The 15,945-nt window shown below is 42.1% G+C and overlaps 3 protein-coding genes across 6 annotated transcripts; 2 read left to right on the top strand and 1 right to left on the bottom strand.

The window, feature by feature from the left end:
- Nucleotides 1–348: 348 nt before the first annotated feature.
- bcl6ab (BCL6A transcription repressor b) lies at nucleotides 349–6,173 on the top strand. Of its 3 annotated transcripts, none has more exons than XM_054596041.1 (9): nucleotides 349–386; nucleotides 2,116–2,287; nucleotides 2,445–2,666; nucleotides 2,772–3,635; nucleotides 3,741–3,868; nucleotides 3,956–4,123; nucleotides 4,219–4,349; nucleotides 4,437–4,574; nucleotides 4,790–6,173. In XM_054596041.1, exons 1-9 carry the CDS (start codon nucleotides 356–358, stop codon nucleotides 4,931–4,933), a joined length of 1,998 nt encoding a protein of 665 aa, XP_054452016.1. In that variant the 5' UTR covers nucleotides 349–355; the 3' UTR covers nucleotides 4,934–6,173. The 3 variants fall into 3 exon arrangements, with proteins under 3 accessions (XP_054452016.1, XP_054452018.1, XP_054452017.1); XM_054596043.1 differs by lacking the exon at nucleotides 349–386 and adding an exon at nucleotides 1,374–1,425; XM_054596042.1 differs by lacking the exon at nucleotides 349–386 and adding an exon at nucleotides 1,655–1,738.
- Nucleotides 6,174–7,047: 874 nt separating this feature from the next.
- On the bottom strand, nucleotides 7,048–12,393 carry cmpk (cytidylate kinase). The gene is made up of 6 exons (XM_054624875.1): nucleotides 12,175–12,393; nucleotides 10,650–10,796; nucleotides 9,217–9,369; nucleotides 9,013–9,089; nucleotides 8,637–8,733; nucleotides 7,048–7,687 (listed from the first exon to the last, which is right to left on the bottom strand). Exons 1-6 carry the CDS (start codon nucleotides 12,316–12,318, stop codon nucleotides 7,646–7,648), a joined length of 660 nt encoding a protein of 219 aa, XP_054480850.1. The 5' UTR covers nucleotides 12,319–12,393; the 3' UTR covers nucleotides 7,048–7,645.
- Nucleotides 11,380–15,165, top strand: fam78ba (family with sequence similarity 78 member Ba). Of its 2 annotated transcripts, XM_054624864.1 has the most exons (5): nucleotides 11,380–11,397; nucleotides 13,019–13,034; nucleotides 13,434–13,725; nucleotides 13,908–14,187; nucleotides 14,923–15,165. In XM_054624864.1, exons 1-5 carry the CDS (start codon nucleotides 11,380–11,382, stop codon nucleotides 15,163–15,165), a joined length of 849 nt encoding a protein of 282 aa, XP_054480839.1. The 2 variants fall into 2 exon arrangements, with proteins under 2 accessions (XP_054480839.1, XP_054480831.1); XM_054624856.1 differs by lacking the exons at nucleotides 11,380–11,397; nucleotides 13,019–13,034 and having other exon boundaries at nucleotides 13,391–13,725.
- The last annotated feature ends 780 nt before the right edge of the window (nucleotides 15,166–15,945 follow it).

Raw genomic sequence — 15,945 nt, 5'->3', positions numbered from 1 at the left:
TCGTGGAACCTCAGGCAGGTTTACTCACATGCTCTCATATTCCCCACGGTATTTATAACTCAGTCAGCTGACCTTGCACTTGGACCGATCCACTACACAGGCAGCTTAACCCACTAGAAAACAAAGTAATTAGCTGCTTAAACTACTAACACAGTAATTACCCCACAGAAGTGATAACATATGTATTATTATGGAGAACAAATGTCATCCCGCACAGTATTGGGGGTAAGGGGGTGTGGACTAAGCAGACTGTGGTGAGCTGCTCCCCCGCCCTGCAGATAATGGTACGGTCCTCTGTTGAAATTCCGAGAATTGAGCTGTTGTGTTTCTTAGAACTGGATTCTCAGAACTGGTGATGCACAGAGTTTCGAGGAAACTTTTACAAGGTGACTTTTTTTTTTTTTCCTTCCTATTTTCTCAGCATTAGGTCAGAAGTGTAGCGAAGTAGCAGAGGCTCATGTGACTTGCTCTGGGGCTGGAAGCTTTTCAATATTTTTCAGCATTTTGTGATTCCTTTTCAGACTAGAAGTGAACTAACATATGTTGAAGTTTGATAGTTGTTTTGATAGCTGCACCGTCTGTGACTGTGTTTTAACGTGAGACGGAAGTGGGACTTTTTTAGGCTGTGTGCGGATTTAATTTTGATCATTTGTGCTTTAATAGCTGCAGAAAACAAATGAGCTGTTTTTGCGGCGTTAACCTTTAAACTAATGCATTAATTGTTATTTATAGCTGGCTCACTATTACGTAGACCTCTGTGGGTTTATGTGTTACAGCATTTGGCAAGTTAGAGGCGCAAGAAGTGGCGCAACAGGACAAGTCGGTCTGGTTCTGTCACCTCATTTTCTCCCTGCGCATTTCTTATGTCGAGGAAACAATGTTCAGTTCACTCAGTGTTTCCACTTTCCAGTAAATTTTAATCGGGAAACACATCATTAATCGTCAGGCAAATCTCCAGACTTGTCAGTTTAACACTTTCTAAACTTGAACCGACTTGTGTTGGCCTGCTCGGTGCTTTACAGCCGAAGTTACGCAGCAGCAGCAGCAGCAACAACTTAACCACTCCTTGAAAATAAAATCCTGCGAAATCATGTTTAATCTGATACTATTTGAGATAACTCGAGATATTAGTTTAGCAGGAGGATAGTACTTTAAAATGAGATAAGTGAGGGGGGGTGGGGGGGGACGACACAGGAAACCTCTCTGTGTAACGTTTCTGGCAACATAATCTGAGCAGCACAGGACGGAATGTGCTCAACGTCAAACACGTTTACAACCTACAGGCTGCAGGCTGCCAGCACGCTGCAGAAACCGCAGCAGAGAGCGCCGACAGGAGCACAGCAGCACAACCTGCAGCTATAGCATTTGTCCTTTTAGAAGCCAGCAGCAGGATTTGGATTTTTTTTTAAAATTTTATTATGTGAAGTAAGATTTGTTAAAAATATGATTGGCGTTGTTGAGCCACTGACGTATATGTTAAAAAAAATATATATATTATTGTCTATGTAATAACACCGTTATAAAAGCCAAGTCAGTGATTAAAGCATGGCTGAAAGGCTTTAGTGAAACACACCCCCTCCCTCCCTCCCTCCACCCACTTTCTTATTTTTTTTTTACTTTTCTGTTTGCAACGGCGCCGCTCACTGATGAAACACTGTCAAGACACTTGTTAGGTTCGACGTTTTGATAATAAACCCGGACGGCAGGTGGCTTGTGTTAAGAGAAGCATGAGTCAGGGGTGAGGGAATGAGAGTGTTTATTACCTCATTCATTTATTTACAGTTTAGTTATTAAATTCATTACAATTCCAATTGACTTTGGTTTGGCTTGTAGTGTGATTTTGTTAGATTTCTAGGGCTTTAAGATGACAAATAATACTTTTAATGTCACTTGTTTATATAGTGCATATGTTATAATCAATTATTATTACATATTATGCAATTATTGTTTCCGAAAACTGTTATTTTCTCATATTGGTGCAAGTATACTTTTATTTTTCCGCACCTGCAGTATGTGCATCTCTCTCTTTGCTCCTGGCTCTTTATTTAACAGTGGATCCCTTTTAGAGTCACCAATACTGATCAAACAGTTTATTCTTTTTTTGCCCTTGCTCAGATTGTGACAGCATGGCCACGCCTGCAGATGGCTGCATTCAATTCACACGCCATGCAGGCGACGTCCTGCTCAACTTCAACCGCCTCCGCAGCAGGAACATCCTGACTGATGTCACCATACAGTTGGACGGACAGCAGTTTCATGCTCACAAGGCCATCTTGGTGGCCTGCAGGTATGCACCATCATGAGTTCAACAGCATGAGTAGTTTGGAGTTTATGAAGGACCGCTATTTCTGTGACCATATTTCATATGTTTTAGTTTTAATCACTGCCCCTGACATAGCCTCAGCCCAAATTAACCCTGTACCCCCTCTCTCGTTCTCTCACAGTGGCTTCTTTTATTCTGTGTTCATGGACCCCAAGAACGCAAACCTTAGTGCCATCAGCTTAGACCCCAAAGTGGACCCCAAGGGTTTCTCTATACTGCTGGACTTCATGTACACGTCCTGTCTGGACCTGAAGGACAGTCTGGTCCTGGCCACTATGAACACAGCCATCTACCTCCAGATGGAACATGTGGCCGACACCTGCCATAGGTTCATCAAGTCCAGGTAAAGGGAAAAGGAAAATGTGACAAGACAGACTCTAATGTTTTGGTAAAAGTGGATGAGATCTGAGTTTGAGTTAATAACCTCTCACTGAATATGTTTCTTCAGGCATCAGATTGAAGAGGTACAGATCAACTCATCACATCTGGCTGAGGAGATCCCTGCTTTGAGGCCTGTTGATGAGAAAGAACCTGACTATAGAAACAACCACATGTCCATATCATACCCTCTCCAGGAGTGCAGGGGCTTCATCCCTAATGTTTTCAGGGGGATCAACACCTCTGGCTCCTATCACGTCTATGGGGACATTCACGTCCCTGCTGGGATGCTGGAAGGTACTCATAAGGTCAGCGACCTCCCGAGAGGAGGGACTTTGTCCCAGAAACAATGCTCGCAGGTACCCAGCATCAACATGGTTCACAACGAGTCCACCACCATCATCTCCCACCCCGTGCCATCCCACCCCAGTTCCCCCACCACTATCATCCGACCTGCAGGGGCTCACGAGAGCCTTCAAAGGTCTGTCTCTCCCATGGAGGAAGACAGCATTCAGCATCCACAAACCAGCTGCCTGAGTTTGTCCCCAGGTTTTAGCAAAGGTGTGATCTGCAGCCCTCAGAGCCCCCTCAGATCTGACTGCCATCCCAACTCGCCCACCGAGTCCAACAGCAGCAGAAACGCCACGATGAGCCTCAGACAGCCCTCAGACTGCCCCAAAGACGCCAAGCCCCGCAACTGGAAGAAGTATAAGCTGATCGTTATGAACCAATCTCCTGATGAGAATGAAAAGGAGGCTCATGGAGGCGGTGCCGAAGCTCTAGCCATGTCCCCTACACTGAGCCCCTGTAGGAGCAGTGCAACCGGTGGACACAATGAGGTCCAGGCAGAAGAGGGAGCCAGCACTCACAGAGAAGAAATCCTCATGTCTCAGAGCGTTGACAGCTGCAGCAGCAGCACCTGTAGCAGCATCAGGTAAACCTCCTCATTGTGAGAACATAGTTAGTTGAAGCTTGATACAAATTGCTAAGAGAAGAACTCAACTTTATTTGAACTCTGTGATCGTCTTTCTATTATCAGCTACCACAGATGCTCCTCCTGTGGCTGTGACAGCCCCCAGTGCATGGAAATGGGTCACATTTCTCCTGACTCATACGGCCGAGATGACACCACCAAACTACACTCAGAGTATTCCTCCTCCAGCTGTGGTGAGTGGACTATTAACACAATTATTTAAAACAAAAACCACAGAGGTGTGTCGAATTCCATTTGATTTTGTTGCTTCTTTTATACAGAAAGCAACCTCTACTTCTGCAACGGATGTGACTCCAAGTTCACAGAAGAAGATTCCCTGAAAGAACACATGGCCCAGGTGCACAGTGACAAGCCATACAAGTGTGACTGCTGCCAGGCTGCCTTCCGCTACAAGGGCAACCTGGCCAGCCATAAGACCGTTCACAGCGGTAAGATTAATAATTCCTTTTTAAAGTGCCATCAAGCTAATTTAATGGATGTGACAGTTTCATTCATTGCACAACCTGCTGATCTTTTCATCCAGGTGCAAAGCCCTACCAATGCAACATCTGCGGCGCTCAGTTCAACCGGCCAGCCAACCTCAAGACCCACACCCGCATCCACTCTGGAGAAAAGCCATATAAGTGTGAGACATGCGGTTCCAGATTTGTCCAGGTGAGAGAAAGAGTTAAAGCTTTGCAGATGTCAAACCACTGCCTTTAATTGTACGTATTTTAATATATATGTTTTATTGTCCTCCAGGTGGCCCATCTTCGCGCCCATGTATTAATTCACACAGGAGAGAAGCCGTACCCTTGTGAGATCTGTGGGACTCACTTCCGCCACCTTCAGACGCTTAAGAGCCACATGCGCATTCATACTGGAGAGAAGCCTTATCATGTAAGCCTCCTCGTCAGTTCTTTCATCCTTATCCACTGTGTCTGCTGGCTAAACAGAGACTAATCCCTTCTCCCCCATGATCCATGTGCCTATCAATAGTTATAAGTCCTGAGAGGTAATCCTAGAGAGCTATGAACTGTAGCTGTGGGGGTTGGGCGATGAAACTGTCCCTTTTTAAAAAGAGTGATTGTAAATTATTTCTCTCTTTTCCTCAGTGTGAGAAATGTGACCTCCACTTCAGACATAAGAGTCAGCTGAGGCTTCATCTGCGACAGAAACACGGCGCGGTCACTAACACCAAGGCTCAGTACCGCAAGACTCCTAGCAACATCATCACAGGCCTGTTGAAGTCCTGTTGAGCCCGCTACAGTCCCCATGTGTGTCATTTTTTGTTTTCCTTTTGCATTGGCTGCCATGTTGTTAAAAGAATTTTATTTTTACAAACAGAAAAATAAATGTATATGTATATATATATATATATATTTTCCCTTTATGCATTTGTAAATGATGCACATACTTAAGCTCTTTGGTATTTCAAAGATTGTAGAAGTTTATGCTTTTGTTGTAAATGTTTAACAACAGAATGCACATTTTGAATGTAAATTTGAGCCAGCATTTCTCTATTTCGCAAATCACTCAGAAGAATGTCATCATTGAAGGACAGTCCTCTTTCTCTTTCAGACTGAGAATCACTGTTACAGTTTTTCTGTAGATATTGGTATGAATTTGCCCAGCAATGTGGTCACCGTTCATGCAGTTGTTTTTCATTTGGTTATTTTTTGTAAATAAGATAATATATATTTTCAGATTGCCATCTGCTGGCAGAGTACAAAAATATTTACGTTAAGATTGTCGTTAACAAAAGGGCTTGTTATTTTTGCCATCTCATAGTTTGTGGTACGTATTTTCATAAAAAAAGATCTATGTACATATTTCCTTTTTTCAATCATTTCTAGCCTGTTGTTATTTTGCACATACTCATAATGCTGTAATTGTACTTTTGAAAAAATATTCGAAAAAATATTTTTATTCAAATATTTCTACTTAAAGTGTTAAAATTACATTTTTAAATTGTTTTGTTAGACCCTGTGCCCAGCACTTGCTATTTTTTTTATTTATATTCAAATTTATTTGCTGTATTCTATTACGTTTTGGTGCTGCATTGATTCAAGTTCCTCAGCAGGATCATTTTGAGTTTGATTGTATTTTATCTTACTATATATATTATAGTGCACTCGTACGAACCAGTTTAAATAGTGCCTTACATTCACACTTATCTATTTGCTACCTAACCAGACTAACTATTACTGCATTATAACTTTGACTATATGAAAGCCCCAGTAGTTATAGACTGCTGCTGTGATGCATTTTACATTTGGTACATTGCCCCTTTGTCATGTGTATGCGTGTCTGGTACTGTTGTTTTGGAAGCTGATTATCTGTTGAGTGTAGCTCTTAAAATGCAGATGCACCAGGCCTCAAGCTAAAAAACGCTCAGGAATATTCAATATATTCAAGCAAATGTCTTTGTAACTGCAGATTATATATATATATATATATATATATATATATGACATATATATGTCATATAATACAAATAAAAATGTATTATGCAGACCTTGTTGCAGTAATTGTGTTTATTGCTTTCAAGTGAGACAGTTTGAGCAAAGCTGTAGTTAAGCCTTTATGTATTTAATGGTATTTCCGAATATAGTTTTGTAGATATATGTAAAATATACTTGCTTATCTTTGGCTCTCCCTGGTGTTCACTGTTTAAAAAAGGGAGACTAGCAGTGGGCATATGGAGGAGGACAGATGGTTTAGTTAGTTTAGTTTAGCCAATCAATTAGCCTCTATTTGTGTGTGGGGAAAAGTGGTTAATCCAAAGAGGAATTACTATCAATAATTATATGAATAAATCAACACTGAAATTTGGAGAATTACCCATTAGAATTAGTAAATAACTTTCTAAAAAATGAATGGATGAAGAAATAAATACAGATGTGCTTTACTTAATAAAATAAATATTTTTTAATAATTTGTATACATATATACGTACAATATTGATGTAATGAATAGAAAACTGATACAATAACAGGAAATATTAGACATAATAAATAAGACATTTATTAATGTATCCATTAATTAATATTTATTTGTATATTATTTACATCTACTATCTATTTTAGCACTTTAATAGTTCAGAATCACTTTACTATTTATTGATGAATGAGTCTTTTTACCTTCTTTGTAAAATCTAACTGAAAAAATTGAATTGAAAAACAAACAAATTTAGATAAGGTGCTCAAATAATACAGAGGTCTACTGCCCCCTGCTGGCTTATAGGGGTTGAAAGCTAGTGCATCAGGTCTTGTGAATTTGTAAAATCTTCGAAATATTATTAAGTAATGGACAACAGAAAAATACTTATGTAGAGAGTGAGAGAAAAACAACAACAAAAAAAAATCACAAGGGGGGGGAAAGTATTTTTTTACTTTTTCTTTAAGCAGATACAGTACAGATTTAACAAACCTTCATGTTAAGTCTACATGGCAAAAAAAGCACCTCCTCCTTCAGTACTGCTCATTGAACATAAGTCAGATGTTTCATGTATTTTACTTGGATGTTCTGTCAGCCTTAAATCAATCCCAGTCCGTCGTCCTCAGGTCAAACTATTTGGTCTGAAGCATTATGGCTGCTTCCAATGACATGATACTCTGAGGATAACATTTTTGTAGAGACTTCCACTACTAGATGCATCTTTGATTGACAAAAAAGTGTCCATCTAAGCTGATGATACACTTGGTTCCTATTCAAAGGCCTCAAACTATGATGAGCATGCTCTTCTGAGCGTGGACTAGTTGATCATAACTAGCTGCTCAGCAACTCTACTTCTCTTTCATACCAATATATATTGCACAGTGCAGCATTTTTACAAAACAGATGGAAAACAAAAACATGTAACCAAAAGTAAAAAGTCATATGAATGGACATATAAACTTATTATAGTACTAGCAGATGATACAAAGAAAACTAAAAAAGTACATAAATGTAGTTGGCAGCGGGGGAACTCAACCCTCTTTGTCTAGGACGGCTTTCACATCAGCAAACACCTGAAAGAAAAACAGGTGAGAGTTTATACATAAAACAACTGAAGTGTACAAGTCATTACAAAACTCAAACCTACAAAAGTAGCCTGAAGTGCTGCCCATATTCAGAGCTCAGATCACAAGTAAAATACAAAGAAAAGCATTAAAACATTACATTTTGGGCATCATCCTTATTAGTTATTAACATTTGATTCATCAACTTCATTGGTGAGATTTGGGGATGACGTGACACGGCCTAAATAAAAGAGGTCCAGTTAGTTTAAATACCCCATCCAGACAACTTTTAGTATAATATACAATATAAAGTTTTTCCCAACCAAAAAAATTGGATTACCAAATTAAAAATGATCTCCACTCCTTTTATATGTCAACTATTAGACACAAGATGTCTTCTGTTTCAGAAAGTTGCATATTGGACCATGATTGGCTTTGAAAACTAGTTACTACGATGTCACAAAACTTTCAAACTTAAGCAACCAAGTCAGGAAACAATAAGCAAAACATATTTTTGAGTGGAGGGGGACTTTTTAAATCACTCTTCTTATTGTTGTTTCCTCGACCAGACAGAGGCGCTAAATCCCCAGATGTTAGCAATTCATATAAAGTTTTTAAGAGCATCTAGTGGCCAACAGATGAACTACATATTAAGCATTTCCCCTTTTGTGGGACTGAACTCAATCTGGTAAATGCTGCTCTCATTCTTTTGTTTTTTATTATTTGGTCCAACCTGAATAATGTCTCACAGCCTTCTGTGCAAGCTAATGTAGAACTGCCTTTAAGCTGCATTTCAATTACTAGACTGAGGATATGGGTGGGAAACCCCTCTCCTGTCTTTAAGGGCTTGTTTGCAGTGAGTGACACCTCCTCCTTGGCTCCACCCACAAAATGTCCCTTCATAAATCTATGGATGTCAATCATGAATGATTTCCTAAGGGCGAGGCCTTTTACTCACCTTATCCAGAGAGCGAGAGGCGTCTACAGTGCGCACCTTGCCGAGTTTCTCATACAGGTCAATGATTGGTCGAGTAGACTGCAGGTAGGTTTGGATTCTGCAAGAAAAATATGTCGTGGTTATTGGGGCCAGATGACACAAGGGACTCAAAGGAGACACAAATGAGGTCAAAAACACACATGCAAGTGTCCAACACTCAGCTAAATGGGTCAGACAAATCTAAAACAATTAGGTATGCTTGTTGTACGTTTTTTACAGACAGAAAGAAATCAGTAAATGAAATCAATAAGTGGTTAAAGGCAGCGGTACATACTTCTGGGGTTCAGTACTATTAGAGTCTGAAGGGATGCATTTTATTCATGTTGCACGATTTTACCTTTTCTCCAAGCTTTCTCTGTTGTCATCTGTGCGTCCACTGCTCTTCCCTCTTTCTAGACATCGGTCGATGCAAACCTGTGGACAAAACGGAAATAAATCGAGTGCTCAGTGTTAAATGTCTCTGAGGATATCACCTCAGTTCTCTCTCTATTTATGTAAAAACAGCTAGAAGAGTTTTCACTCTCTAGTTTCCATGACGCACCTCATTGCTGCAGTCAAAGAAAAGCACAAATTTGACATCTGCTTTGCCGTCCATGACAGTGTTCCACCCCGTAAGGTTGTCCTCGTTGCGGGGGAAACCGTCTATGAGGAAACGGAACTTTTTATCGTCCTTCTGCATGGTCTCTTCCATTGCCTTATAAAAAAGAAAACAACAACAACAAAGCATAAATACTTTACTCGTAATGTGAATTCACTGAATAGCCGTTTATTCAAATGCCCAATCAAAATAAATATTGATGTACAAATTCTACTCAGTGTGCTCTGTATACACCTCCATAAAAAAACAAAAAACTGTATCATGGTGCTGTCAAACCAGTACAGCGTCATCACCATGATAAAGGGCATCTGTGATTTTGCTGGCATCGAAAGCTTCAGAATACTCTGTAGACGTTCAAACATTACCAATGATCCATATCTACCTTAGAATTGGTCTTGGATTGGACACCCTATAATTTTATCAGGAACAACTACTAGTATTCATTGTTGAGTCTTTCATGTCAAAAATAATGACAACAGCAAATCACAATTTACCAGTTACTTTATTTTTTAACTACCTTTTGCACTACCCTCATTCCCACTAAACCAAAGTCTCTCAAGGCAAATAGTATAGTGTGTACATACGCAACTGTATATATGATTCTGTGTGTAGCATGAACGGGCTACAACTTACAGTCCATTGTGTCATTGTGAAAACCATGTCTTCAAATTATTCATTATGCCCCACCAAAATCCTCACATTCATGATGATAGGAGAATGTTTTGCGTATTTACTTAAAGTGCTATATACGCGACTGGGAGTATTTCTTTTACTTTTTCTTTTTTCAGCTTTCAACATCGAGACAGATGAGTCAGCGGCTTGTGGCTAGCAGGCTCTGCCGGCCCAGCTATGTCAACAAAGCAAGTAAAAGTTTGGATAACAACACACACAGAGGTAGCGGCACTTTCTCTGCTCAGGTAGACACTACTTCACTATATCTTTACATAGCAAATTGGGGTTTGCTGCTTTATTAATAATCCCGGATATAGCACATTTAATAATAGACTTGTATATGTATAATAATGTATAAATGTAATCAATGTATTGATTGTCACCGTTGAACAGCCTATGAATTGAGTAATCTGCTTGGTTTCAGCACTAAACAAGAGATGTTCTGCCCGGATATTGGCATTATTAGCCATGAGAGTAGAATTCATTTTAAAGCATTTTTGTAAAGGTCTGTAATCAGAGTTAAAGTTTTATTTTCACTCTCTGTTTTGTTCACTTGTCCTGTATAAATAAACAAAAGTTGAGTTGTACTCAGTAACATACAGGTCCTTAATAAAAGTGACTGCGCCCAGGCAGGCAGACTGGTTAGGATACGCGTCTTGCTTGGCAAACACAAACCTGATCTACAGCATGTTTTTGGAGCCTACCTTCTTGAGTAAGTTGATGGTGATCTCCACTGGGACAATTTTGCCCTCCTTGATGTAGTTGTCAATGAGCTGTCCAGACTCCGACCCCTCTCGGGCTCGCTCTGCCCTCAGCAAGTCCCCGGCCGACAAATGGGTGTAGCTGTAATTCTGGGAGACACAAACGTTTTGTTTTTTTAATTTTAAAAGTTGATCTCATGTGATGAGCGGCTGTGGCACATGAGGTAGAGCGCTTGTCCCGTAACCACAAGGTTGGTGGTTCAAACCCCTCTACCGGCAACATGCCGAGGTGTCCTTGAGCAAGACACCTAACCCCAAGTTGCTCCCCGGGCGCTTCATTGCAGCCCACTGCTCCTCCGGGATGGGTTAAATGCAGAGAAATAATTTCCCCATTGTGGGACTAATAAAGGCTTAATTATTATTATTATTATTATTATTATTATTATGAAAATGGTTTCTCAAAGCAAAGCACTGCGAAATTAGCCATCAAGAAATAATTTATCTGGTGAGGAGAAAGTGACAGATGGTCATTTAAAAAATGTTTGTAGATTCCTATTAACACTAAATCTTTATTTGACTACACGGCCTTTAAAGACGCGCTAAAGTCGTCTCACTCACAGGCCAGGAAGAAGGGTACTGAATGAAAGGAGCCTCTATGCATAGCTGCCATTCAGGCCTAACCACCACACTTGATGAGCAACAGCCAGCACCCTATATTATCAGTGAAATAGTCATGAAGCTCTCTCTCTCAGTCAAACACACACATCAAAAAATCCACAAAGGGTGGAGTGAGTGCACCACTACAGAAACTTCCAAACAGAATAGACCAAATAAAATTCTCATGGATGGAAACTGTGATAAAAATCTATTGAATTTACAATCCACAATTAGGTGACACACAATAAGATAACCTTTTATTAGTCCCGCAGCGGGGAAATTTGCAATATGTTGAAGTGTGACTCATCATCCCTTATGGGGTGATCATAAAATGTTTTGTCTATGCCACTTCTGCTTGTTCAAAATCAATGGCGGAGTGACCAAGCCAAGCCCAGAGTCATACTGACCATTACACAACCTCAAGTGCACAGATGAGTCTATGATAAGGTTACAACATGCAGGATATGTCAATAGAGAGTATCCTGCTCATAATCCTATCGGTTATGAGTGAAGCTCATTAATTGAGCCTGTTCATTAAAGCACAGCATTTATGAGAGGGATACTTTGTATTTCCACTGCTCACTGAAGAATTAAATATATTTAAACGGTACTTTGTAGCTCCTGTATCCCTGCATGGTTGTATATTAGCTTATAAACTGAAGGCTACTGCTAGCTAGCCGGCTAACACACAGGTTCATGTTAGAGGACAACCGTAAGTCACTGAAACCTAGACATTAGCTGAATAAAAACGCGATATTAAAAAGGCACAGCGATCCTGAAATCCACTTAATACCATTTCCGTAACGACATACTAAATCCTAACCACCAAAAGCGGGTGGTTTTCATTGTCCCTGTCTCTCGCCACCGTTACCTCCACGATCTTGGAGCATTGGGTCCCTTTCCCGGCTCCCGGCCCGCCCAGCACGAACACAACCTGCGGCTTCATCGTCAGCGACACCCGGTACAACAAGCTCTGAGCCCTCTGAGACACGTTACCGAGCAAAACGCCGATCATAAACCAGCGCCAGGGGTGGGAGGACACGAACAAAACAGCCGGTGAATGCGTGTCAGTTCAGTTGAGTAGGAAGTCGACGGGCCGAACGACACCACTTCCGCTGTTGACTTCAGCGACCAATGGGCTTCCACGTAGCAGTGACGCAGTGCCGTAGCCACGCCCACTTGCACTTGTTATATATTTTTTTCAATGCAGAGGTCGGGTGACGCCCCTCCCCTGCCTCTCCAGCATCAGCACCTCCGAACTGAACAAGGCGGCTGTGGAAAGGATGCTCACCGGGTCGAGGAGACGTAACGATGAGACGACAAACCGGGTATAGTTCTCCGTATCTGCACGTTTATGCTGCCTCGCTGCCCTCATTCATGATGCACCATTCATGCATCCCCAAGAACGGAAGCACATTGCGAGGAAAACATTAAAATAACCCTTTTTTTATAGCCCTGTTTTCTTGCCTTTATAAGACACTTTCGCTCATTTGATGAAGCTTCTTTTCATGTAGGTCAAGGTGATGAAGAGCCCGATTTTTTTCTGTCTTTTGAGGGACGACGCGCGAATGTAGGGCTTATAATACAGATAAAGCCAAGCAAACAAAAGGCACCCAGCCCCCCTCCTCTGACGCACCTGGCTGCCCTGTCGCCACTTGACATGACAGCGCAGAGCCGGGAGCAGAGCAGCAGGATCAAGGGGCACCGACGTGCAGCCGGACGTGTGGACTCGACAGGGAACAGAGGAGCATCCGGACGCACGGCGGAGGAGCAGCAGCTGCCCAGGGGAGGCCGGATTGCAGTTTCTGGGGACGAGCGCCAAGGGCAGTGCGGCAGTCAGCAGGCAGACCGGGGGGAGGAGGCTGCGGAGATCTGTGATACTTCCCCCCCAGGCCCCACTGTGCTGTCACCGTCATATCATCCTGAACATATGATGGTGGACGCTTTTATGTTTGATCAATGGTGACTCTGATACTCCCCGTCATTTTCTTACCCTTTTTTCCCCTCCTTCCCAACCAGTCAGTGGTGATGGGCAATTAAAAGATTAGATCCGCTCTTCAGGCAAGGGTGGACCCCGGAGGGGACCGATGTGCATACTGGCCAGGTATCATTTGCTCCCTTCGTCTCTGGTTTTGCTCATTTTGCTAGTCGCCTGCACTATGGGCTGTATTCAGAGCATTGCATGCAAGCCCCGCATCAGACGGGAGAACATTGTGGTGTATGAGGTATCAGCCTCTATTGACCAGTGTCCCACCATCATTGAGGAGAACTCACCGATTGTGCTCCGTTACAAGACGCCTTACTTCAGGGCCTCAGCAGGGGTTGTGATGCCACCAGTGCCCCGCAATGAAACCTGGGTGGTGGGCTGGATCCAGGCTTGTACCCAGATGGAGTTCTACAACACCTACGGCGATATTGGCATGTAAGTGTGCGGCAGATCCTATAAGACAAACTTTTTGCCACTGAATGTGCTCAGTGTGTGTGTTTAGTTGGGTAAAGTGCTTGGATGTGCACATCTGTCTCCACTCATATCACACACTTCAGAACATCTAGACCACAACCCTGCACCTGCAAAACTTTTTCCTCTTCCTTCCACTGTCGCAGGTCCAGCTGGGAGCTACCAGAGCTGCGAGAGGGTCGGGTCAAGGCCATCAGCGACTCGGATGGCGTCAGCTACCCCTGGTACGGCAACACCACAGAGACAGTCACCCTGACCGGACCCACGTCAAAACCCTCCCGTCTGACGGTCAGCATGAACGACAACTTCTACCCCAGCGTGACCTGGGCTGTGCCCATCAGCAACAGCAACACGCCCATGCTGACCCACATCACCAGGGACCAGAGCTTCATCACCTGGCTGGTGGCCATGAACTCTGTCACCAAGGTAGGACAAGAACAAAGAGAGCAGCTTGACAGATGAAACAGTTTGCTCCCACTTGCATCAAACTCATATCTTCATAATGTTTTGTACATGGTTTTAACAGTATTTTTTCACAGATTTGTCTTGTGCAGTTTAAATGAAGAACACTGGCTATACATCTTCACAGACTGCTCTTGCATTACAAGCACAGACTGACTGTGATGTAATCATCTCCCCCTGCACTTTCCCTTTCTGGTGTACAGTTACAAAGTAACTCATCATTGCCTTCAACTCTGCTGAATAAAGCCCCCGTAATGGCCCAATACGAGTCAGTCTAGCTTAAAGTGTGAATCGTAACACTTTAAGGATTCATGCATTTTCTTTGTGAAAGAGTTGTATTCTTTTTAGGATATTATAGAGAAGGTTGTCAGGCTTTTTTTGCTTCATTGTTGGTCAATAAGTTAAGAGCAGAAGAAGATTATGCATCTATGGACAGAATACTGGTGTTAAAATTCTGCATTTCAAACCAATTTTTCTTCTGTGTAAATTAAGATAAAATTATATTTAACAAAGCGGAAGTAATACACTATTTATTAGGAAGTAAATAAACTACACATCTATTCTCAGTAGAAGACATGATGCACAGTCAACTAAAGTTTTAACAAAACATTCTTCATGTATTAAATACAGACTGCACCATGCACAAACAGATCTATACAGTATTGACCATATTAACATTACACTGCCCGCCTCCTCCAGGAGCGTATCGTGTTGCAGACGGTGCGGTGGCGGATGCGGGTGGACATTGCTGTGGACCCCGACATGCCTCTGGGCTCTCGAGCCTCGTTGGTGGGTCGTCCCTACCAGGAGCAACCGCACATCCTCAACTACCAAGAGCCCATCCCTCCCAACGCGCTGGGGAGGCCCAATGCCAACGACGCCCAAGTGCTAATGTGGAGGCCGCGGAGAGGAGCACCGCTAGTGGTCATACCGCCAAAATAAGAGGGTGAAATGGTTGCACAGACAAAAGTATAATTGTCTCCTCCTGCAGAAAAGTGGGGCATGATGAAGGTGATGAAGTCATGAAGCCTATGCGCTCAAGATGCCTGTTGCTCATTGTCCCTGAAAGATTCAAGTCGACCATTAAAACAAGCCAGAGTGGATATTACATCGGCTTGGTGTCAGAATGGAAGTCTTCAACAAACTAATGTCAAGGGCCTGGGTTGCATCAAGGCTTTTTTTGGCCGCTGACAAGTTTTGGACTGCATTAAAGAGTTCTGCCTGCTTTTTAGCGAAGAAGGAACGCTGTTTTTTAGACGTACCACAGAGGTATTAGACCACAACGAGAACTGCACCCTGCATCCTTATGTAGATCTTATTGCATGAGAGAGTGAGAGTGACAGGAAAAACTGTCCTCGAGAAGTTTAAAGAATAGCATTTGTTTTGTATAACTTGATACCTGAAGACATTTTGATTGAAAAGTCAGCCAAAAAAAAAACCCTGTGGGCTGGTAAAACCTCATCAGTGCCAACAACGGCCTTCAGCACACTCAGCACAGAGTTAAAGGATGTATTCAGAGAATTTAAAAGAGACAGAGTATTATATGAATCTTTTTAGGTTAAGGTTAACTCATGCATCAATCAGATTGTATTAAGAGCACCCACCTTGCATAAAAAATCTGGAAGAAAAACAACTATGCTGTAGTTTTCACTGGAGTTTTGCTAATACACCAAACTTATGCACCAACATATCAACTCCCCCGCCTCCGTCCTGCAGCTGATA

Source organism: Anoplopoma fimbria, chromosome 3 (genome assembly GCF_027596085.1).
Source record: "Anoplopoma fimbria isolate UVic2021 breed Golden Eagle Sablefish chromosome 3, Afim_UVic_2022, whole genome shotgun sequence".
Classification (NCBI taxonomy): domain Eukaryota; kingdom Metazoa; phylum Chordata; class Actinopteri; order Perciformes; family Anoplopomatidae; genus Anoplopoma; species Anoplopoma fimbria.
Note: the sequence above shows the minus strand (reverse complement) of the source record. Positions and strands in the feature narration are given on the sequence as shown.